At 47.7% G+C, this 22738-nt stretch overlaps 1 protein-coding gene across 9 annotated transcripts; it reads right to left on the bottom strand.

The window, feature by feature from the left end:
• Nucleotides 1–6778: 6778 nt before the first annotated feature.
• Nucleotides 6779–22611, bottom strand: LOC102017102 (speedy protein E4-like). Of its 9 annotated transcripts, none has more exons than XR_001236529.1 (6): nucleotides 22395–22611; nucleotides 22035–22298; nucleotides 13153–14714; nucleotides 12492–12550; nucleotides 11846–11931; nucleotides 6779–9662 (listed from the first exon to the last, which is right to left on the bottom strand). XR_001236529.1 is itself a non-coding variant. In XM_013521229.1 (3 exons), the coding sequence occupies exons 1-3, from the start codon at nucleotides 12513–12515 to the stop codon at nucleotides 9509–9511; spliced, it is 264 nt and encodes an 87-aa protein (XP_013376683.1). In that variant the 5' UTR covers nucleotides 12516–13100; the 3' UTR covers nucleotides 6779–9508. The 9 variants fall into 9 exon arrangements, 1 of the variants encoding a protein (XP_013376683.1); XR_001236530.1 differs by having other exon boundaries at nucleotides 13153–14707; XR_001236526.1 differs by lacking the exon at nucleotides 13153–14714 and having other exon boundaries at nucleotides 12492–12593; nucleotides 22395–22485.
• Nucleotides 22612–22738: the final 127 nt, after the last annotated feature.

Genomic DNA, 22738 nt, shown 5'->3' with positions numbered 1-22738 from the left:
TAAGGTACTTAGCCGTTTGGGGAATAGAGGTCAGGTCTGAGACGTGCACTTCCGGTGCGCTCCTGCGCAAGTTCCTCCTCGCCCCTTGCGCGTCTTTACGCATGCGCGTTGGCTCCGGGCTGCCGTAGCTTCCGGTGAGTCTTACATGCCGATTTCTCTGGTCAACAGGCTTTGACAGGTGGACTAGACCCGAGCCTGCAGGGCCAGAGAGCCCGGCAGCAGGCGGATATGGGTTGCGCGGACCAAGGTGCGTGCGGCTGAGCAGAAGCTTGAAAAGGACAGGAGCGCGATCGCGGAGCCCGAGGCGAAAGCCAGAGAGCCGGGCAGGCGGCGACCTTAGTGGCGTGGCCGACTCTGCAAGACGCTAAGACCTAGGGGAGGCAGATTGGATCCCTCGGGAGCAGCGGGGCTGAGGCCTCGGAGCCCTGCAGGGGTAGGGTTTGAGTTTATGGCCCTGAGCGGATAGGGCTGGGGACTAGGGCGCGGGACTAGGGCGCCACTGCTAGGCGAGGTCGGGAGCGCATGGGCCGAGGGAGGGTGTGGAAGGCGACGGGGAGAGATGCCCAGTCGGGGGAGCGCAGGCCTCGCTGCCCAGGCCTAGGCGCTCAGCTGGAGAATTGGCGCAGACGAGGTGTCCCGGGAGGTAGCGTCCTCGGTCTCAGGTTAGTGCATCATCCGGCAGTTCTCTCGCCGCTCCCCAGCCCCCTTCCTCATCTTCTCGCAGCTCCAGAGTCTACCAAGGTGTCTGTAAGCGTCAACCGGCCCCCTGCTGTCTGACCGCAGAGTCCCCTCATGGGTGCCCTTGGTGACTCACACAGTGGAGCGCAGGACAGGTCTCCTACTGCCTCTGTAGGAAAGACTGGGGCAGTGCGGGTGGGGTTCCGAGTAGGGTTGTTGATAGGACTTAAACTCCCCAAGCCAGTGTTCTGTCCACTGTGTTCTAGTTTTTTACGGACAGCCTTCACTACTTTTAACCAGACAATTTGAAAACAAAAAAAACCGTGCTTATTCGTAGGGATTTCACTTTTGAGAGCTGAAATTCTCAATTCCTGAGGCTTGATTTTTTTTTAAAAGCAATTTAAAGAAACAGGTAAAACATATAGACCAGCAAGGATTTCTCCCCCATGACCACCACTCTTTTATTTAATGGCGACCTGTGAGAAAGCAGTCTTTATATCCACCTTTGAGAATCCAGTCCATCTAAACAGCACGTGATTGTGTTGAAATTACAGTATATGTTTCTTCCCTTTCATCCCTTTTGCCAATTGTGACTTTTCAGAGTATGATTTCATTTGGTGGCACTGCTGCAGGAGATTCCCGCCTGTGCCAGCCGGATAACTCCTGACCTCAGTGACCTTCTTTTCCTTCTCTAGGTCCAAAAGTAACAGTTATTTTCTGTCCCAAGAGCAGCAAAAAATGTACAGACGGCAGGTGAGTTTTCCTGAGTTTTTCTTGTTTGTCTATTTTCTCCCACATTCCTCTGTAATGCATTTCAGGAGGCTGATCTATCTTTAAAATGGAAGTGTAGAAGTAGATAAAAGACATTATTGTGTAAAATGCAGTTAGTGTCAGATCAGCAATAATAGTCATATATATAGGTCTTTCTTCTTCCTCTTTCCTTCTTTCTCGGGATACTGGAATTGAACCTAGGACTTTATGTATTTTTCATTTTGAGTCATCTGCTCATTCAATTGCTAAGTTGCCCAAGCTGGACTTGAACTTGTGATCCTCCCAGAGTCTTGGGATCATAGGTGTGTGCCACAATGTCTTGCTTTTGTCAAGTCTTTTGTGTAAGTACTTTAGCGCTGATGAAGTTAAACAGCAAACCTGTGTTGGGGACCACTACAAAGTGGCTCTGAGCTGGATTTAATATTAAGCAACTGGCTTTCCGTGTTTATTTGTGAGTTGTCTGAAGCTTAGGCACCTTGTCTGCCACCCCAATTAACTACAGGGAGACTGCAGCTGCAGGCATCTCACTCCTGCTGCAAAGGCCTTCCGGGAGATAACATAGTTCTCCTAATTAACATAATGTATTACTTGAAAAAGTCCTGCCCAGATTCCCACCTTTTCTTGAGTATCCTCCTCCTTTGTTTGTAAACCAAATAAATATGGGCTAACCAGAGAAGTCTTTGGCTAAACTCAGAGAATACTAAAGCTGTAAGAGAGTTAGTCCCTCCTGGAGCCCTAAAATCATTGCCATTGTCTCATTTATTTAAGCCTTCGCCGTCCACTCGCTTGGGAGATTTCGGGCCTGATCAGCCTGCAATAACTTAGGGTTCTTTAACCCAGTTTTCGATAAACCTGGCTCTGATGTTCTTGACAGTCATGGCCAAAAGAAAACAATACACCTTACAGATATTGTAGTTACCATTGGAAGAAATCATTCACTGGGTGTGGTAGCTTATGACAGCAACCTAGGGCTCAGGGAGGCCTAAGGTACTAGGAAGCCTAGGGCTCTGGGAGGTAGGAGGACTGGCACATTTGAGCCCAGACCAGAGTGCTAGAGTTACAGGTCTGTACCACCATGCCTGGTTTTTTTCCAACCCCATTGTAATCCTCTGTTTTGTTAGGTGTAACACTGCTTTGCTGTTCTAGTAGGTGCTTAGGATTTACAGTGTGCAATGTTACTTTATCACAGTTGGTCTTCAAAAGTACTTTATAGACTGTTCTACCCAGAATATAAAGAGCATACAATAGGATATTCCCATTTCTCCCTCCAACTTTGGTCTTCGTACTGTTGTTGCATTTTAACTTTTATAGGTACCATATTTCTAAATTAAACAGTTGGTTACCTCATAATAAATAATGAGACAAAATACATAGTCCTCATTTCTCATCCTCTCCTTTGTGTGGATCCACAATTTGCTGTCGTTGTACTTCTGCCTTCAGGACTTTAACATTTCTAGTTGGTGAGTACTTCTTTTAGCTCTTTTGTACTTAAACATTTACCCAGTAAAATTTCATCTCAGGTATTAGACTTTCTCCTGTAGAAGTTCAATTTGAAACCTTTTCTACCTTGCCTGACTATACTCAAGTTTTTTGAACTTAGGGAATACAGTGACAAACTTTCAGTGGTCTCCGCTAATTGTAACATCTGTGTATCAACTGTGTATGTTCTGGGCCAGTTTTGATTAACTGGTTATTTTCTTCTGTGTAGATTCTGTTTTCTGTCCTGTTTTTCCTGATCTCTCTACTCTTTCTCATCACCTGTCTCTCTTCTTCTCTGGTCATAGCCTGGAAACTCTTAGCCAGTAGTTGTCAGGCTTAGCTAGTTTCCCATCCCTCATGGATTACCATCTTTCACTGCCTACTGGTTAGCGTTTCTTTTTTTTGGAACTGGGAATCGAACTCCAGGCCTCGCACTTGCCAGGTAGGTGCTGTGTGGCTGAGCTACTTCCCTGGCCCTGGTTAGTGTTCTTGAAAACCAATCTTTGAACAATTTGTGTGTGTGTGTATGTGCATGTATGTATGTGTGTGTGTGCGTGTGGTGTCAGTCATGGAAGAAAACAGAAGTCCTAACATCTCTGCATTTTATATACGTGAGTCACAGTTGGAAAGCCTTTCCCCACATCAAGGTTATGGAGTCAGTCACCTGTTTTTTTCTGTATGGTTGGACTTCTCACATTTAGATCACTGACCCAGGTGGAGTTTATTCTTTTGTGGTATAAGGTATGGGTGCAGTTTTGTACCCATTTAGGTATTTAGCATTTGTTGTTGCAACATTGGTGATTTTACATGGTTTATTGATTAAGCAGTTTTCTAAGCCCTACAACACCCCTCCCCTCTAACACCTCTGCCTTCTGGGCTCCCTTCACCCAGGTTCTTCCTTTCTGTGGATGAGTTTTTTAGCTCATTTCTGGCCTGTAGGTGGTCATGCCTGTTCTGGTCAAGGAAGCAGCTATACCTTTTTGCCCCAAGGAGTCCTGTGTGGGTGATACCGCCATCTCCCTGCCTCCATCCTCCTCCTTCCCAGGACCTTATTCTCTGTGCACACTCGTGACTCCCCACAACTGAGGAGCATCAGGGAGAGGTATTTATTCAGGGGTTTCTTTGTGTATTTAGCCCTCTCCTCTCAAGTGACCAACACTGAGTGACTTGGGGTGCATGAATTTCAGTAGTGTTTCCTAGACCTCCCAACCCCCTGTATCAGGTTCTGTGGTATAGAGAAGTCAAAAAACCCAGACATGTCCTTGTGTGAGTTCTCCTCCAACTCTGATGACTACTCCTACTTCTTTCTGGCCAGAGGAAAGATGTGGGAGGCTGGGGTCACCTCTGAGACCTGAGTCAAACCAACCCCTTGCTCCCCATGGTCTTCCTCCTCCCCATCTCACTTTTTCTTCTTCCTCTTCATTCTCCCCTTCTCGGTCTTCCTCCTCTTCCTCCTATTCTTCCTTCTCCTCCTACCCACCCCCCGCTCCCTGAGGACTGAGGCAGGAAGTAGGGTGCTAACTGAGGGACTTGATCAGAAAGATCAGCCTGGTTCTCCTGCTGCTCCTTCTGGGCAAATGAAGACCAGTTCGTCTTCATCTCTGGCCGTAGGCCTGAGGCCACAGACTGGGTGCTATACACAGCCCTAAGGAATGAAACACAGGGTGGATGTGAAGCCTGTCTTTAGAATTCAGCTTTTGATCACCTAAGCCCAACTCTGCCTTCCCCAAACACTAAACTTCACTGTTATCCCCTCCCAAGCAATTGTTACATCTTTAATCTTTGCTGATATCTATCTCCACCCAGTTTTCCTTGTCATCTCTCTTCCCTTGTCTACAAACTCTCCTCCCATATAGTGGGGGGACCTGTGCTTGTGTACCAGTTGGTGTTTTACTAGAGAAACAAGATTCACAAATGTATAAGAATTTACAAGATTGCCTTACAGTGGTCACCTACAGAGTCAGATGAAGAAGAGTGCAGAGGGTGGAGTGCTGCATGCTGGAAACTGAAGGATTCAGTCCAAGGTCTGGAGCTCACTGCAGTGTCCTGTGCAAGTCTGTATCAGGACGCTGATGGGTTTGCAATGGAAGGCTGAAGAGTCTATGCCAAAAGGCTGAAGGATCCATGCTGGAAGCTGAAGAATCTGCGCTGAAAGCCAAGAGATGATCTCCAAGGGGAAGGCGAAGACTGGAGCTCATCTGAAGAAACAGAAGATGATCTACCCTTCTTCATTTCCCTTTATACCATCCAGGTGATGACCTGCCCTAGAGTGGGTCTTATATACTTTAGGGTGTAGAATTGCTGACCAGTTTAATTAAGCTTCTCTTTTTTTTGTCTTTTTGAGACGGGGTCTCACTATGCACTTCAGGCTGACCTTGAGCTCACTTTGTAGCACAGGCTGGTCTCAAACTTGTAATGATCCTCCTACCTCAGCCTCCTGAGTACTGGGATTACAGGCATGTGCCACCACACCTGGCCTAGTTAAGCTTCTCTTAATTAAACTTCTCAAGTTGACACAATCACTCAGCCATCACAGCTTGAGTCAGCTCTCCCTTATTCATTCTTGGATCTCATCTTCTAACCCCCTCCTTGATCTACAAGTTTTCCATCCATTGACTATTCTTGTCCGTCCCCCCCTCCCCTGTGTCCTTTCCCATTTCCATCTCTGTCTTCCTGATTCTCTCCTTTCTCCTTCTGTAGCCCTTGTTCCTTACTGGTCACCTTCTCAGACCTCTTCTCTCTTCAGCCCTTCACCTTATGAGCCTAGGATTTAATCATCCACACCACTTCCAGGCCATACCTACCTTGAGGAGCTAGTCTGGGGACTCTGGACCCAGACTTGGAAGAAGGTTGCCAAGTGGTCAGAGTGCTCACAGGAGCCGTCCACTCTACAAAATGCAGACTTTGATCTGTCCAAACTCGACTTTCCTTTAGGCTGGGCTTATATTGTCGGGGACGGTGACTCTTAGCATACGATTCTTAAATTAGAGTAGTCTTAGTCTTAGTCTTAGTCTTAATACAAGCCTCAGTTGTGTCTTGAGAAACATCCCGGAGGGATTAACTTTGCCCTAGTATGTTTCATTAAGGACAGAGAACACTAGGGCCTAGATAACCATGTATGACCTTGCCTGGGTTGTTTCATCCCTTCCCTGGCCCTAGATAAACATTGTAACCATAAAGGAAATGTGTGGTTATCTAAAGGGGGACATACAGAACAGAGTGTGGAAAGTATATATCATTGTGGTTGGGCTCATGACTGGTCCTGACCCAGTCACATGGGACAAGAAAAACAATGCGTGGCCACCTGTGTGAATGGCTGCAATATTCCAGTCTGTTAGCATAGAAACCAAAGGTGTATTTAAAGTTGAAACAAAGATGTTCCCTGACCTGCTAGTCGGGGATGTACAGCGACTGGTCTAAATTCAATAAACTGTTTTTCCCTAAATTGAATCCTTCGGTCTTCTGTGGAAATCAGCCCATCTGTCGTTATATTATATATGCAGTGTGCCTGCTGAGGGCCCCCAGAGTAATGGGATTCCAGGTGGGGCCGCTGTGCCAAGCACTTTCCAATTCTTGTAAAGGGCAGGCTTGATTGGCATTGAGGTCAGGCATGAGGAAATAATGATGGGGATGTGCTCTGAGGAATGAGTCTTTTGCTGAAATTGTCATTGTGCAAACAACCTACAGGGAGCTCTTCACCCAGCTGTGAGAGCTAGAACATCAGTAGGCGATGTCATGTCATTGGATTCTTTTTCAGAGTGAAGAAGTTTGGTCAAATAGCCACAGCCCCCTGAGGAGAAAAAAATCCCATTTGACAGCAAATAAGCAATTCAGACTGACACGCAGGAAGGTGAGAAGACAGTTCATCTTCCTTTTATTTTCCTGAGATGCATGGCCTATCTTCAGTCCCGTATCAGACACACTAGTCAAGCTCAGTGTTCACAACTCAATGATGAAGAACAGACATCCTGTAAGCATTTCTATTTACAAAAGTTAGGGAATAGCAATACCTAGCTATAAATATAATGGATGTATAAGTACAATAGGTAAAAAGAAAAAAATCTCTTAAAAGAAAAAATATATATATTTATCTCTCACTTGAAATATCCAACACTGAGCATTGTAAGAACAGATTTATAAGATAGATATAAATACTTATATCACAGAATTATAGTATAGCACTATAGTACAGTAATATTTCTATGTCAAACGTTCAAAATAAATCAATAAAATTTATACTGTGTATTAAAGCAAACTGTGACACTGCTGTGACTTTCACATTAAACTTTAAAAATAATTGCTTCCCAACCTGGCCCTCTACAGGTCCCCATCAATTGATTTCAAGACTGTGGAAACCAAATATATCAAAAATGGCTGTTACGGCTTGTATGTAGGTATCCCCCAAAGCTTCATGCATTTAGAAGTGGGGCTTTTCAGAGGTGGTGGATGTAGGGTGTGTGAATGTGGATTAGGATGTGATAGTTGGATTAGTTTACTGATCGGTTTAGTGCTGTTCTGCATGTGGGTAATGGGAAGCCACACCCTGGGTGTGGGTGGCACCAATCAACAGACTTGTAGCCTGGGTGGAATATAAAGGAACAAAGAAGCTGGGGTTCCTGGTGGTGATGGTGCTGCTGCTGTTGCTGCTACTGCCTCTGCCTCTTCCATCATGTCCTGCCTTGAAGCGAGCTGACTATGGACTGAAACTTCTGTAAACTGTAAGCCAAAATAAACCTTTCCTCCTTTAATTTGAGGGTGTTGGATATTTTGTCCCAGCAACAAAAAGTAACTAAGACAGCTGTACCTGCAACTTCACCTCAACAGCAACTGGAATTAGGAATGTAAAATTTAGAAGCTGAGCCCAAAAACTTTGGTTGCTCATTATGCCTCCATGGACTCCACAGCTCTAGGAAGAAGTATGATACACTGATTCTCTTTGGGTTCTTCTAGAAAAGTCTGGATTCTTCTAGATTATCCAAACAAGAGGCTTCTCTAATCCATCCCTAGGCTGTGATTAGTGTCAACATGGTCTTTGTGCTGAAATAGCTCATCTTCCCCAGGCCCAGAGATCTGGAAGTGGGGGAGAGAGAGCATGTCAGTCTTCATGGGGTCAGTTATTTAGATGAAAAGACTGACACATGAAGTCACTCCCAACTAGTTCCAGTCAATTTACAAATCCAACTTTATCTCTAATCCTTCATTCTTAACTCCAATCCTGAGCCCTCATTTCCAGTTGTGGTTCAGAATTTTTGTACCCCATTCCAAAAAAAAGAGGCTTTAGGTTAGACTCAGCTTCCTGCTTTTTGAGGACTTGAGGTGATTGTGCTTAGAGTCTAGAGTGCCCTTGGAGAAGATGGCGTGTTTTCTGTGCAGTCACATTTTTGGTTTTTTTCCCTTCATATCTGCACTTGTTACCACACTATAAACATAACTAATAAATCTATCAGCATCATGACCATGAAACCACATACTGAATCCCTAATCCCATTCCCTTATATGTCACCAACATGTTTGCTCCTAAATTTGGCTGATTGCATGTAATTTAAATCTTTGCCTACTCATCTGTGCAAACCCATACTGTAATGTGTTAACAGCAAGGTGCCACCCTGGAGCTCATATTTGTCAATCTGCCATCATAATGATAAATACCTATAACCCTAAGTTTGAAGATGGGTAATTATTCAAGAGGAGAAATTCTTCCAGACGCAGTGGCACAGGGTACGGGAAGATCTCCCAGGGGTGCTCAGGCCAGAAGCACTGTGGATATGAACTAAGAGGAGCACATAGGCTAATTCTCTTCCATTTCTGAATATGTAGCCTGTTCTAGCTGATACCTCCTCCTTCATTTACTTCAGTGTAACTAAATTCTGAATGATACCCCTATGGGACTATAGCCCCTCAATAAATGACAGTAGAAACAACTTTTAGAAGAAGAAATGGAAATTTATATCTAGTCGGTATTCACTGGGGACAAAAATCAGCATTTAATCTGCAGTGTCATTTGGACCAAGTTGCTCTGAATTAAATAATCCCTACCGAATCTGTGCCTCTGAGACAGTGTTTTGTTTTTGTTTGGTTGTGAGGTCTTACTGCACTGTCCCAGCACCCAAGACATCTCTCTGAGGTTGTGTTGTCTGCTTGTCAGGTTGGTTGGCTATGGAGGAGACAGGGAGGGACCGACCTTGTGCCTGGGGCTGGGCTGGTTCCAGATGTGTAGATGGTGGACCGGGTGGGGGGATCATGAGAGGAGCCTCCCATGGGCTCCCTGCATTCCCTACATAGGCAGCAGTGGTGCTCTCTGAACCCTGGGACTCTCACCAACCTTCTTGAGGCCACTGTCCTCAGGTCTTCAGGGTCCACAGAATGAGGGCGTGATCTTCCCCCCACACCCACAGCACAGGATCATAAGCTTGGATCTGGAAAGGAAAGCAACCCCTGAGTGGATGCCGAGTTGCAGTGATGCCACCCCATAGCCAGCCTCCAGCTCTTCGTGCTCACCCGTCCCCAATCTCCTGTTCCCGTCTGTCCCAGCCCAGTCCGTCCCTGTCGGCCCAGTCCCAGCCACCACCTCACACTCCTCTCAGTCACTCTGAGGGTCCCAGCCCATGCAGCAAATGAACTGGTAGCGCAGCTTCTGGAACTGGGGAATCTTAGCAAAGATGCTCCCATAGAGGAAGAATAACAGTTCTAGTTTAGAAGCCTGGTCGTCTTCTTCCATGTCAATGGCCAGGTATCTAGGAAAGAAAGCAAGGTGCTGGTCGGGGCACAACCAGGAAGGAGCTGGGCCCTGAGTCAGCTCCCAGGGAGGACAGACGGGCCCCTCCAGCTCAGGATGCCATCAGCTCAACAGTGCTCCCGAGGACCAGGCCTGAGTGCAGAGGCATAGGCTCTAGGGGCCCTTGTGAAAGTGCCTCCCTAATAAGGGATGAAGACAGGACCCCGGTGTAGAGCCTCAGGTGGCCTCCTGCCCGTCACGAGATGAAGTTGACAGCACCATCTCCCCGCCTCCATCCTCTCCTTTCCCTGCAGATCATCCTCTGTGCACCCACCTGCCTCCTGACCCATGGGGAGCATCTGCATAGGGTGACGGTATGTTTCTGTGCTCTTCCCTCTCCTCCCCAGTGGCCACCACAGGGCTTGGTTCAGGGTGTGCACGAATTCCACCAGTGAGTCCTACATGTCCCTGCCCATTGCTAAGATCCCTGGCAGAGGATGCACTGCAGAAAGTTTTAGTGAGTGAATGAATGAAGGAATAAATGCCAGCTTTTATCTGCAGACAAAGGCCATGGTGTATCCCTGTCTTGGTTACTTTTCTCTCATTGCTGAGACAAAATACCTGACCCCCAAAATTAAGGAAGGAAAGGTTTATTTAGTTCACAGTTTGTGGAGGTTTCAGTCCATACGTGGCTGGCTCCAAGGCACAGTGGCACATGGCAGAGGGCAACAGTTCATGGCGGCAGAAAACAGCTAAAGCAGCAAGAGCAAAAGGAAGGAGCAGCAGAGAGCAAACCTCTTTCCCTCCCTTATACTGTATGGAGGCTACCCACCCTAGGGTGGGTGTAGACCACACCCATAATCCCAGCATTGGACCATGGATCAATCATAAACTCTAGAAGCCTGCCCCATGACTGCATGAGGCTTTGTTGGGGGAGCATCTAGACACAAACCATAACAGTCTCCCACGGACTCAGTGTTGTAACAGAAAATAAAATGAAAAGGGTTGAGCTGCTGTTTTAAGAATGCAAGACCCAGCCCTCAGCAGTTGTCTCCCTGAAGGGGATTTTAGGTAGAGGGAGGGGAAACCAGGAAGTGGAATCTGAAATGTCCTGTCAGAAGGGATTTGAGGACAGTGCTATTGGAATGCAAAATGGGAGATCAGGGAAGGAGGCACAGAGTGTGGAGTATTATTATTTTATTTGTAGTACTGGATACTGAACACAGAGTTCTTGATCTACATCCCCACTGCTTTTTAAAAATTTTTCTTTTGGAAACAGGTTCTTATTATCTTACTAAGTTGCCCAGGCCTGGCTCAAACTTGCTATTCTCCTATCTCAAGTTTCCCAGAATACAGTGATCATAGTTGCCCTTGACCTTGAACCCTTGGGCTTCACCTTTGGACTAAAATAATCCAACCCCCACAGCATCCTGAGTGGCCAGGAATGTAAGTGTGCAGCACCACAGCGATCCAGGTTTGGATATTTTGACCAACTTGAAGATACATACTTTTATTCAGGTTCAGTTTGTGAGGACATGGACAGAAAACAGGATGAAGACAGAAGAGTATTTGCAGGAGCAGTGAAAGGAAAGAAATACAAGATGATGAGGTGGCTTGGGTGTGCAGAGGTTGTACAGTGGGTGAGTTCCAGGGGACACCTCCAGCCTTGGTGAGGGTGAAGTACTTGGAGATGCAGTAACCAAAGGCAAGTGAGCTGTGGGCCGGTCTTTGAAGGCTGATCAGGGAGCACAGAGCCGCTCCCTGGCTGCCTGGCTTGTGGAGAGACTTGTCAGAAAGACCGGAAGGGCGCACGTTACCCTCAGTGCGTGCCTATAAGGAGGGCACGCATGGGGCATGGGTCTTGGGAACCCAGAGGAGGGGACAAAAAGACATTTGGTACAGCTAAAGAAAGAGACCCTGGAAGGCTCAGAAATGGCTCCCCTCAGGGCCTGAGGGCTGAGGCCCACACATGGGTTCTTCCTGCCTCTGCCGTCTGAGGCTCTGTTTTCCCTGGTGGCTTCCTTTAACCAACATGAGCATAGACTGCAAGGTTTCCTCAGAGAAGTATCAGCACACTGTAGCGTGATGCCCATGTCCTACAGAGTCACCAGGACAGGGAGGTTTAAACCCAGAGGCCAGGCTAGAGTCCCCTCCCCACCCTCAGGGGCGGACCGTGGCTGTGGGGGGAGGCGCAGTACTCACAGCACCAGGAAGAAGTGGATCCTCTGGTACTGCCAGGGGAGGAGGCCGGCCCGGCTGAAGTAGGCGATGACCATGGCCAGGAGATACTGCCGGGGGGTGGGGGGGGGGAGGGACGGTCAGAGAGCAGGCACAGCTGGAGGAGGGGTGTGGGGACATGGACTGGGAGTGGGCAGCAGGGCCCCAGTCAGAGAAGACACCCCAGTGTTGGGCGGCCTGGTCATTTGGGGAAAGTCAGGGGCTGGAAGGTGTTTGCAGATGAGGAGGCCATGATGCCCAGGGTGGCTCTTCCAAGGTCTAATGGAGACCAGACACTGAGGTCAGTTGAATCAGAAGGGGATTTCTGAAGTGAGAGAAATGGGTTCCTTGAGAGCTGAGGGGAGGGACCAGGAGCACCATGCTGCCCCAGGCAGAGAAGCTGTATGCAGGGAGACGGGGCCTGGGCTCAGTTCACAGAGGACCTAGGCAGAGTAGGGTGCTGTGCCTATCCAGCCTCCAGGCCCAGGCAAGCCCGGATGGGAGACGGTGCTGGTTTGCGGGGTGAGGTGGGAGTTCCTGGCAGGGACAGAAGAATAACTGTGGGGCCGGACCCCGGCCCTCCATGGGCTGGACCACATCAAGAGCCCAGCTCAGGGGAGAAGGACCTCACCTTGTCAGAAGCCCTCGGGTTCATGTTTCAGGCCAGGAATCTCTTGATGACCAGAACCTCTGTGAAGAGAACCGGTGGCAGGTTGTGACCTGGCAAGAGTCCCTGGGAGCAAGAAAATAGGGAGCAGAACTGTGCCTGCTAGGGAGAAGGGTCTGGATGGGGCCGGAGACAGGTAGATAGGAAGAGAAGGAAGAATAATGTTCCCCAGGCAGGGCACAGGGGCCAGCCCTGGGACTCCCAGAGGAGCAGCTAAGTCAGGGCCTGCGTAGCAGCAACTCTGCCTGGTTTGGACCGTAAAGCAGACTTCAGTAGCCTCCTGTGCCGCATGAACGCATCACCTCAGAAGTCAGAAGGCATCTGCGTCATTTTGTGACGATCACATCCTGGTGTGCCTGTGGCCCTGTTGCCCCTCAGGTGCTGCTACCATTTCCATTCAGGCAGGTCAGTAATTGCTGTATGTCAGATGAGCTGGATGGAACCAAGGTTTGCGATCCCAAGTGGGAACATGTTTTGAGGACTGTATCACCTCTGTCATCTGCATGTCCCTGGGGGAGGATTGCACCGGAGTTCTCCAGGCATGGTAAACTCAAGACTCACGGTAGACTCCCTTCCATAGGTGAAGGAAGTGACCAGAAATTTCCTGTGTTCCTTAAGAACCAACCTGGTGAAGGCCGCGTGGTGCTCAGGCAGCACTGAAGACAGGTGCTTCCTTTCTCTTCCTCTTGAGGCCACAGAGCTTCTCTGTGACATCCATCTGTGTAGAGGGCACAGGGCCCCGCTGCCCCACTAGTTCCCTTGACACCTTGTGCAACCTGGAGAGAGAATCCCTCCATCTCCTGCAAGGTGGGAGCCTGATGGGGTTACATCAAGCACCTGGGTATTCCCCCCTCCTTTCCTCTGTAGGCTGGAATGACCACTCCTTCTTCCACTTCTGGCCAGAGGACCAAGGTAAGAGGCTGGGGTTCCCTCTCTGGGGTGAGTCAGAAGCACCCTGGTGATGATTCTTCTCCTGCTCTGCCTCTGATTCCTTGTGCTTCTTCTGGGCATAGGCCAGAGGCAGAAAGTAAGGTGCTAACCCAGGGACTCCATCAGAGAGACCCATCAGGTCTTCCCGCAGCTCTTCCTCAGACTCTGGGGACCAATCTATCTTCCTCTTCTGAGCACAGGCCTGAGGTGGGAGGCTGGGTGCTACCCAAGTAGGAAGTTTATTCAGCTTCCCTCTTTGAAATTCAGACTTTGACCATCTCAATTCCAACTCTCACCTTCCAAATAAATCCCAAAACTTCTACCATTGTCCCCTCCAAAGCCATTGTTCCATCCTCAACCTTTGCTGATCTCCTCTGTCCCCAGTTCTGCATGCCACTGTCCCCTCACCCCATCCCTATAAACTCTTCCTCATGTAGACATTTTCAGTCACCAGGGGAGGGACTCTGCCTGAGTCACCTCTTCCCCTGTCCATCTTGGATCTCATCTCCTGACCCCTTTCCTGCTCTCTAGGTTTTCCATCCATTGCCCATCCTTGTCCCGCCTCCTGTCTTTTCTTTCTCCCATCTCTGCCTTCCTGAGCCCCTCCTTCCTTGTTCTGTAGCCCCTTTTCCTTACCAGTCACCTTCTCAGACCTCTTCTGCCTCCAGCCTCATCACAGATGGTCCTAGGATCTCATCATCATCCACCACCACCACCTCCAGGGTGTATCCAGGAAGGATAGTCCGGGAACTCTGGTTTTCATACTGGGAGAATAGTTGACTTCTGGCCATGAGTTCTCCCAAATATCATCGCCCCCTTCACAAAACACAGCCTCTGATCTGCCTACATACTTCTTCTGTAATTTAGTCGAGCCCAAGCCATTATCTCTCCTCCAATCAGGACACGAGTCACCAGTGGAGAACAGTTCTGAGAAGCAGCTGTTGCCTGCTGGGCTGCCAGACTCTACTACCTTTGAACCTCCCAGCCAGGGAAGTCAGAAGCCTCTGAAGTCATCATGCATTCAGACGTGGTAACCAGTTTGGAGGAAAACACACCTAACTGCCAGACTGAACATCTGAGGCCCATGGCATCTCCTGCCATGGACCCAACACTGTTCCTCATTGTAAAGTCCCCTCTGGGCCTGTAGATTCCTCTGTCTCCTCTCCTCAGAAGGTGCCTTGTTGTGTCCACTGTCAGCTCCAAGCATGTGTGGTCCTCCTGTCCTTTGTGCTTTCCCTCCAGAGAATAACCTGGTCGCTGAAGAAGCACAGTGGGCAGATATTTAGGGATATCAGAAATGGTAAGAGCTCATAAGCAGGGCATGAGTAAGGGCAAAAGATCCCAGGGGCCTTGACTTTCTGACGGGAAAATTTCAACCAAAACAACTCAGCTTGGTAAAGCTCAGTGTCCACTGGTCCTTTCTGAGTTCAGGAATCTACTAGGTACACACAGTTTCCCCTCAGGTTCCTTTGAGTCCAAGAGACTTCTTGAGGACCTGCAATTAAGGACATCTGGACAGGTGCTCACATACTTCCACAGCTACCTACACTCCTGAGGCAGTGCTCACCTAAAGTCAGCCCCAAAATTCCTATTAGCTATCAGCAGTCTACATAGCAAGTGCTGGAGCAACTGTATCATCATCGGCCTAGAGATGTCACAAGCACTTCTGTACCATATGCATGAAATATCATATGTTATAAGAGACTTAAGTGGAAAATTCTCCAGTTCAAGACAGACTACGATCTTTTCTGTGGAGGTGGGACAAGATGGCGGGTGATGCAGAAAGGAGGGTCACCCTCTAAGGCTTCTGATACTCCCTCCCCACCGTGGGATTATAGACCTATGCCACCACTTCCAATTGATTTGTACCACTTTGGTTCATTTGTTTGGTTTTGTTTTTTAAATAGGGTCTCACTATGTAGTTCAGGTGAGCCTTGAACCCACTATTTAGCCCAAGCTTGCCTCAGACTTGTGGTGGTCCTCCTGTGTTAGCCTACTGAGGTCTGGGCTACAGGTGTTTGCCACCATGCCTGGTTTGTGCCATTTTAAAATATAGGGTTGAGTGGTATTAAGGACAGACATGCACCCTTCATCATGGGGATGTGTTCTGAGAAAGGTGTTGTCACTTTTCACAGGGAAGTGACTCAAACTGCTAGGCATCAGATGTGCACAGTTCGTGTCTCTCAGTACCCAGAGAATGGATACGAGGATGAAAGGGGTTAAGAATAGGATGTTTATTGACAGAAAACTCCTGAGAGACAGGAGGGATCCTGAAAGTGGGTTGCCACTGAGGCTGTTTGTCTGGGGTTTTTTATAGATGAAAATGACCACATCTCAGACCACTCTGGGCCAAGCTGAAGCCAACCTGTGGGGTTACAAGTGTAGTATCTTAGCTGATATTCATCCAATAGGGAAGCAAGGCATGAAGCAAGGGTATATGGTGGGCATCATTAACTTCACCTTATCTATAACTTCTAATATAGAAAGGCCAGAGGCATTTCAGGGAAGGGATGGGACTCTGGATCAGTACATTCTGGTCACCCACCTATGAATGTGACGTCTTATCTAGGCTCACTGGACCAGGTGGTGCTGGTTACAGTATGATCTCAAGCTGCTGTCTATTGGGAGGCTTGCAGGCCTGGTTCTCTTCCAATTTGTCTCCAGCCACAATTTTGATGTGTCTCATTTCTGAACTGACTCCTTCGAGGGCCTGGTCCCTCTCTGACTGCGTGTTAATATTTATCTAACCTAGCTGTCTGTAGTAAGTTGATTTGGTCACTATGCTGACATCATGGAGTGAACCTATCCAACTGACAGGGCCATGATGTCACTGCCTGACATCATCTCCTACAACTACCCTTGTATAAGGGGTCCCTAGTTGGTTGGCTGAGATGTCATAAGTAGCACGACTGTATGTTTGCCATGTTGTGCAACCACTGCCACCATCCATCTCGGTAAGTTTTTCATCACACTGAACAGACTCTACCCCGGTGAAACACTGACTCCTATGTCCTCTCTTGCAGCCCCTGGTGACCACCATTCTCCCTTGTGTCCCTTTGGGCTCCTCATGTGCCTTGCAGTCACATGGACTCAAACTACCTTTGTCCTCACATGTCTCGCTCCAATGAGTGCAATGTCTTCAGGGTCTGTCATTAGTGTCTGTTTCTTTCAAGACAGGAATAATAGCCCAGCGCATGGGCACTCCATATTTTTTTGTAGCCATTTGTCTATCAAGGGACATTTGGCTGGATTCCACACTTGGGCTCTAAATTTTACTTTTGATCCTTTGCTGGAACCTATTGATGAGAAGTTTGTCTGTTATTTGTGCTATGTCTAAAGGTTGTTTGTACCGTCATCCCTTACCTGTTTCTCACCTACTCACACCAAGCATGAGGTTTTCAGGTCAGTGAACACAATGTGCAGGAAGCGTGTTTACCATCCATACAGTCCTGGAGCTTTGGATTTGAATGGGATCTCAGGGAGCTTCAAACATCTTGGGCCCTGGGTCCCCTCAGAGTCCCGCATAGATAGGAAAGGTCCCATTACTGTACAAAGCCAATAAATGGCCAGGAAACTCTGCTCATCTTCAGTTACAATTTGTGTCCTTGATACTTGCAATTATCAGAGCTGTCTGTATTCTTATTTGACAAAACATTCAGACCATGTCCTAATAAACAGGCTTTCAAATACAATCATGTGTGACAAGTCAGTGTTTCAATGCATAACAGATCACGTATACAGTGGCGATCCCACAAAATTCCATCACCCTAATGACACAGTAGCTATGCCAGTTTGTGTAAGTCCTCTACGTTGCTCCCCAAATGATTAACTTGCCCAAAGGCATGTTTTTCAGAATTCACTCCCTCCACAGAGGATGCATAACTATATTGGAAGAATGAGATTCTCTCTTCTCTAAAATTCCTCTTCTGTACCGTGCAAAGCTCTCATTAGTTTGTCCACAATTTACATCTAAGTGTGCGTACTTCTCTCTCACTTCATGTACACATGCTAAATCTAGGTTTTACCTGTCTAAAAATTACAGTGGTGCCATCTAAAAATAACTAAGCAGTCCAAGTTTTGTCTGAGATGTACTGTCCTTTTTCTGCTTCTTTCCACCTATAGCAGTTTAATAAACAATGGCTGTGGTTCTACTGCAGAAATATCAGAGTGCAGCAGAAATGCTTTATCAATACCAGCCATTCAGCATAAGCACTACACAGAGGCACATTCAAGTCAGATGCCTGGGCCTAGTCGCATAGTCTATAGTTTAGCAGGACTGGTACAGGTACTGACTTGGAATTCTCTGGTGGAAGAATAGAACCAGAATCCTCAGGGGAAAAAAATGAACAGGTAAGATGCTTGTGGGAGGTGCAGAATGATTGGGCATGAAATGGCAGGGCTGGGGAGGATGGGAATCCCTAGCTGAAGAGATCCTCGGAACCAACCTCCTGTGCTGCTGGGTGATGTTAGGTTCTCCTGCAGCCTTGGTGTTCACAGGAACACAGAGACCTCTGAGGTAAGTTTTACTTAGGCCTCTACCCAGCAAGTTCTGCACACCCTGCTGGGTCTGCTCCTCTGACAAAACTCAGACTTCTGGGTGCTGGATCCCATTCTCGGCGCCTTCAGCACGGGCCCTATGATATATAGCTGCTCTCCCTTTAGGAGCCTCGTGTGAAAGTGGCCTGTGGCTCTAAATCAGAATGGGTGGAGGACCCTAAAAGCAGAGGAAAGTATAACTTCCTTCATAGGATGAGTAGGCCCTAAGATTCATTAAACACTTCCCATGTGACAGGCACTAAGTCAAGTGCTGAAGAGTATTCACCATTTCATTTAACACTAAAATTGCATTTGTCAGGGGGGAGCGGATACAGGGGATTGAATTCAGGGCTTTCACCCTGAGCTACATCTCTAGTCCCATTTTATTTTTCATTTCAAGACAGGATCTTACTAAATTGCTCAGACGGGCCTCAAACTTATAATCTTTCTGCCTCAGTCTCCCAGAGTGCTGGAATCACAGGCATGTACCATCATACCCAGCTCAGAATTTCCTTCCTCTTTAAGGCTAAGTAATATTTTGTTGTATGCATATTCCTAAGTTTGTGTATCTCTTCATCTGTCCATGAACACCTGTATCCTTCTATATTTTCACTGTGAATAATGCCACCAAGAACATGGGGCATGTGAGTATACAAACATCTGTGTACGGATGGGTGTAAAAGCACCTGTTCCAAGTCTCAAAAGTATCTTACATGAACTTGTGACTTTGGGATAAAGATTTATGGCAATGTTGCAAAAATGGAAACTCACTGTCACACTGTTGGTGAGCAGGAAACAGGTTGTGGCTCCACAGTCTACCTCCAAAAGCTAGTACACTCAACCTTGCTGCTCCTATCCACATGCCAAAATGTCACATACCTGTCATCCCAGCAAGTTAGAATCTAGCCTGGGAAATTTAGGGACTTAGGGAGATGCTGTCTCAAAACAAAAAAATTTTAAAAGACTGGAGATAGAGTTCTTTTCTAAGGGTTTGGGATCAACCTCAGGAAATCCCAACCCCTAAAAGAAAAGGAGACAGCGGAGAAATCAGCAGTGTCACCAGGGACATGAGTACGCAGACAGACCACACTACCAGGGTCCCCCAACACTGTACAAGCACCCCAACTCCAGTGTTGCTGAAAATCACAGGATTTCAATGACTGGGTCTTGTTTTGCTGAGATAAGGCAAGTTTAAGGTAAAGGCTCAATTGTCTGACACTCACCACAAATCCTCTTGAAGCAGGAAAATGAATGGGGATCCCCAACAGAACCAACAGAACACAGAGTTTAGGAGCAAAGAGCAGTTTGATTTGCCAGCATCTCTACAGGGGACTTCTGTCCTTCTAAGAGCTCTGAACAAAGCTTCGTTTCTACTTTTGTATCATTTCTTCTTCACAGGGTGGTTTTTCACTAGAGGTCAGCTTGAAGCAAGGTTACGGATACAGAGCAGCGGTTAAAGGGGTGGTCAAGGGAGAGCAGGAAGTTCTGGTGGAACTTCCCAAGTCCACTATGCTTCACTGACACTACATTATTGGTATACCGTACATAGCTGAGGTCATAACCACCGACTTTCTTTGGGAGCTTAGCTGTACAGTTAACCCATAGTTGCCCACCTTCACCCCGGTGACAGTTTCCCCTTTGACCCTCACCAAACCCAACTTTTGGGAGAAGCTTGCTACAGAAAAGAGATCCAGGAGGGGCCGATCCAGGGCACATGCACTGGAGCCCAGTGGTCTATCTGCACAGCTTCCCTAGAAAGTTCCCAGGCTCTATGTCAGAATTCAGAAAACACAGCTGTAGATCAAGAGGTTTGAAACATTGCTTTTTGACTTGTATCTTCTTGTGGTTTTTTGTTTTGTTTTTGAGACTCCGACGTAATTCAGGCTGGCTTTGAACTCAGGGTAGCCCAGGAATCTTGAATTCTTGGTGATCCTCATGCCTCAGCCTCGAGTGCTAGAATTACAGGTGTGCGCCACCACACTCAGCTGTTGTTTTGAGAAAAGGTCTTGCTATGTAAACCAGGCTAGCCTCTAACTGGAGATCCTCCTGCCTCCGCCTCCCATGTGCTCCGATTATAGGCATGGGCCACTTCTTCATTGGCATTTATTTTCCATTTTTTGACATCTTTTTACTGATTTCATGGTTGGATTCAAACTACAAAAAATAACTCCTAATTCTTTTATTTTCATTAGCATATGTTTGGCATACATAATGATTACATTACTCATGGGACGTTGGTACATGTATATTGAAAGGGAAAAACCACACAAGTGAAAGTGTTCTTTTTAAACTTTGTTCTTTTGAAACTGCCTAGCTCTGTATGGCTTTCTAATTACTTTGACTCCTGTACCCACAGGAGCATAACTGAACATACAAAATGCCTGACTGTATTATTGTACCAAGCTTCATAAATTGGTGATCCTTCATCTACCCTTGTAAACAATGATCTCACCCTGCTAGCTAATCAGAAGAACTGCCAGGCTGTTCTATCTCGCCTTTGTACCTCCTGCTTGTGCATTATAAAAGCCCTAGACCACCAGAGGTTGGGGGCCTGATATTTTGAGAATGACCCCGAGCAGCGTCCATCGATGTAAATAAAGCTGTCTCCAAATTCTAGGTGTCATTTTGGTGTTTCTGTTTGCTGTTGCAATATAATACATCTTAATTTTTTTTAAATCCTCTTTCCCTCCCTCCTCCCTAATTCTGCTGAGAGCAAACCTCACCAAGGCCTGCAAAGCTCCAGGGCCTTTGCACTTTCCTTCTGTTCAAAAAGGCACCCCCAGCCCTGTGCCTTTTTCCCACTTCTGACTCCCTATCAGCATCTCAGGTCCCAGCTGGACCACACCTCCTCCTCAGCGCTCTCTCTGCTCCCCTGCACAAAGATGGCCTGCACCAGCCCTGCTAGTCTGCTATCATCATCACTGCCCTACCACAGTTCTCTCATTTCTTCACCTCATTTTCTGTCTTCCCAACTAGAGTGGCAGCTTATGAGGGCAGAGATCTCAACTCCAGAAGAGTCCAGGAAATGCTGCACCAAACACACTGCTTCTGCCTAGAACTCCGAGTAAAACAAAGGCAGGGTGAGGCTGTCCTGACTTTCCCTTAAAAACTGGCCGGATATACATCGCCTCCAGGCGGCTACATCAACCCAGGAAGAGCAGCAGGCCCGCCGGGGACCCCAAATGCAATCACAAACCAGCACGTCCTCTGCCAGGAACCCTCCATCTTTGTTCCGTCGTCGCCTGCTCCCTATGAGCATCACCCCTGGGGCCTGCGTGCTGACCCCGCTTTTCTGTGAAGCTCCGGTACCTCCCAAATCTGCCTTTCCTACTGTTCACCGGCCTGTAAGTCAGTCGGCTGGACAGCGCACCCTCCGGCGCTCAGAGCTCAGAGGGAAGTGTCTCCCTCCTCCGGACCAGCAACGCAGAGCAATGCCACCTACGGATCCGATGAATGAAATTCGCTCCGTACTATTTGGAGCGTGTTTCTCCGTACTATTTGGTGCTGGGGATGTATCCCAGGTTCTCAACCTGTCAACCACATGCTCTTTACCGCCCGAAAGTACCCAAGCTACGCCCAGCCCCACTCTAATTACTTTTAAGTATGCGGAGCCACGAGGGGCATTCACTGTTCCGCAGGCCACCTCCAGAGCTCTGGATCTTCCCGGCAAAGACTGCTTCCCTACTACGCAGTAAATCCTCTAACCCCCCTTGTAGTACAATTAAAAACAAACCAGTAGCTGCTCCTGAGCTCAGCAAAACACAAGCCGGGAGTGGTTGTGCACGCCTGTAATTCTGGGACTCTGGGAGGCTGAGGCGGGAGGATTCCAAATTCCAGTCCAGCCTGGGAATCTTAGCGACTTAGTGAGACCCGGTCTCAAAATATTTTTTAAGAAGGGCTGAGATGTAGCTCAGTATGGAAGCCCTAGTATTGAATTCCCTGTACCAAAAACCAAAAGACACAGGTACAAACGACCCTCCCACAGCCCGCAGAGTCCCAGCTGATCCACTGTACCCTTCTTAACTCAGCGCCGCGACTCACCTGACTACTCTCGCCTCACCCATTTCCTGAGAGTAGGGCTGTGGCTTCCGTCGGACCAAACCATGGTGATCGGCAGCATGGGGGGGGGCGCCCCAGTTACAAGTGTTGCGGGTGGGGATGGCCTAAGTGAATGAAGGCATCTACCTATGCTTTTATATTGAGCAGAGATGTCCTCTTTATAGTTGTATCGGGCATCTCTCGATCGCCGCGAATTTCTTGTGTAATTTGGAATCGTCCGTTCTTTTGCCCCGTCAGTAGACGCGTCTAAAAATCCAGAAACGGAAAGGGGGAATTTAGGAATAAGGTAAACATGTTGTCTGGCTATACATCAGCCCAAGTAGAAAAGTTTGTTGAACTTACAGTTTTACATGGTACGGGTTTTTAGTTACATTATGTCTTCATGCAAATTCCTATTTTTAAATGATTTCTGGAATCTGCCGGCGACTTCAATAGTCCCGTCCTCGACCGAATAGCCCGATGGGAGAAGGAAGGCTATGGCTACCATGTTGGACGGAATCATCTGCTGCCAGAAATGGGGTAGTAATAGTTCCCCCGTGAGTTTAGCAGCTGCCGAGAGCAACTTTCTAGCTAAAACCTGAGCACTCTCTTCTCCCGTAAACATCGCTGGAATTAGTGGCAGACGCTCTTCTGTGCAGTGCAGTTCCTCTGGGGGTTTTACGAAGAGTCGGGGTTTGGGGTCCTCC

This window comes from Chinchilla lanigera, unplaced genomic scaffold, assembly GCF_000276665.1.
Source record: "Chinchilla lanigera isolate Chin_1 unplaced genomic scaffold, ChiLan1.0 scaffold00059, whole genome shotgun sequence".
Classification (NCBI taxonomy): Eukaryota; Metazoa; Chordata; class Mammalia; order Rodentia; family Chinchillidae; genus Chinchilla; species Chinchilla lanigera.
The sequence above is the reverse complement of the archived record's forward strand: the minus strand, read 5'-3'. Positions and strand labels throughout refer to the sequence as shown.

Excerpts from the sequence above, each read along its gene's own strand:
- LOC102017102 (XM_013521229.1), bottom strand. The coding sequence starts at position 12,515 with ATGAACCCGAGGGCTTCTGACAAG. Across the intron at positions 11,932-12,491 it reads ACCCGAGGGCTTCTGACAAG|TATCTCCTGGCCATGGTCAT; the intron begins GTGAGGTCCTTC and ends ACCCCCCGGCAG. Across the intron at positions 9,663-11,845 it reads ATCCACTTCTTCCTGGTGCT|ATACCTGGCCATTGACATGG; the intron begins GTGAGTACTGCG and ends TTTCTTTCCTAG.